Source organism: Seriola lalandi, unplaced genomic scaffold (genome assembly GCF_002814215.2).
Source record: "Seriola lalandi dorsalis isolate HSWRI2012SDOR001 ecotype SW California unplaced genomic scaffold, Sedor1 jcf7180002015314, whole genome shotgun sequence".
NCBI lineage: Eukaryota > Metazoa > Chordata > Actinopteri > Carangiformes > Carangidae > Seriola > Seriola lalandi.
In genome coordinates this window covers 1-573 of record NW_019485966.1, presented here as the reverse complement: position 1 = coordinate 573, position 573 = coordinate 1, and the positions used below count along the sequence as shown (strand labels likewise).

General features: G+C 51.5%; 1 protein-coding gene across 1 annotated transcript; it reads left to right on the top strand.

The window, feature by feature from the left end:
• Positions 1 to 7: 7 nt before the first annotated feature.
• LOC111645015 (palmitoyltransferase ZDHHC15-like) lies at positions 8 to 567 on the top strand (the record flags this gene model as incomplete). The annotated part of the gene is made up of 4 exons (XM_023394031.1): positions 8 to 31; positions 175 to 236; positions 317 to 437; positions 532 to 567. Coding segments are annotated over exons 1-4 (239 nt in total), but the record flags the coding sequence as incomplete, so codon positions are not given.
• Positions 568 to 573: the final 6 nt, after the last annotated feature.

The following is a 573-nucleotide window of genomic DNA, read 5'->3' as shown; positions in this document are numbered from 1 at the left end:
GTATACGCCGCATGGACCACCACTGTCCATGGTGAGGAAACAACCATCCAAACAGCCTCTTACTACCCCCCCCCCGTCCCCTCCCTTTTCTCCTTTCATCTCCCCGTCATCTCTCAGACTCCTCTCTTCTTCTTCTTCTTCTTCTTCTTCTTCTTCTTCTTCCCATCTCTCCAGGATCAACAACTGTGTCGGGGAGTTAAACCAGAAGTATTTCATCCAGTTTCTCTTCTACACCGGTGAGTGGACTCGCTGTAGAAGTAAGAGGCCACTGCTACATCAGCTACACCTGAAGGTAACGCTGTGTCTCTGTGTGCAGGCATGGCCTGTCTGTACTCCATGGTGCTGGTGGTGTCGGCCTGGGTGTGGCGGATCAGGAACGAGGGAGAAGGCGACGTAGAGAAGGAGGGAGAGGAGACGCCCAGCAAACACCTGATAGTGTGAGCGCCACAGTGACTGGTCTCTTTTAGATAGAGACTGTTTCTATTATTTCTACTGTGTTACTCTCTCTCTCTCTCTCTCTCTCTCTCTCAGTGCTCATTACATCATCCTCCTGGTGGAGTCGGTGTTGTTCGG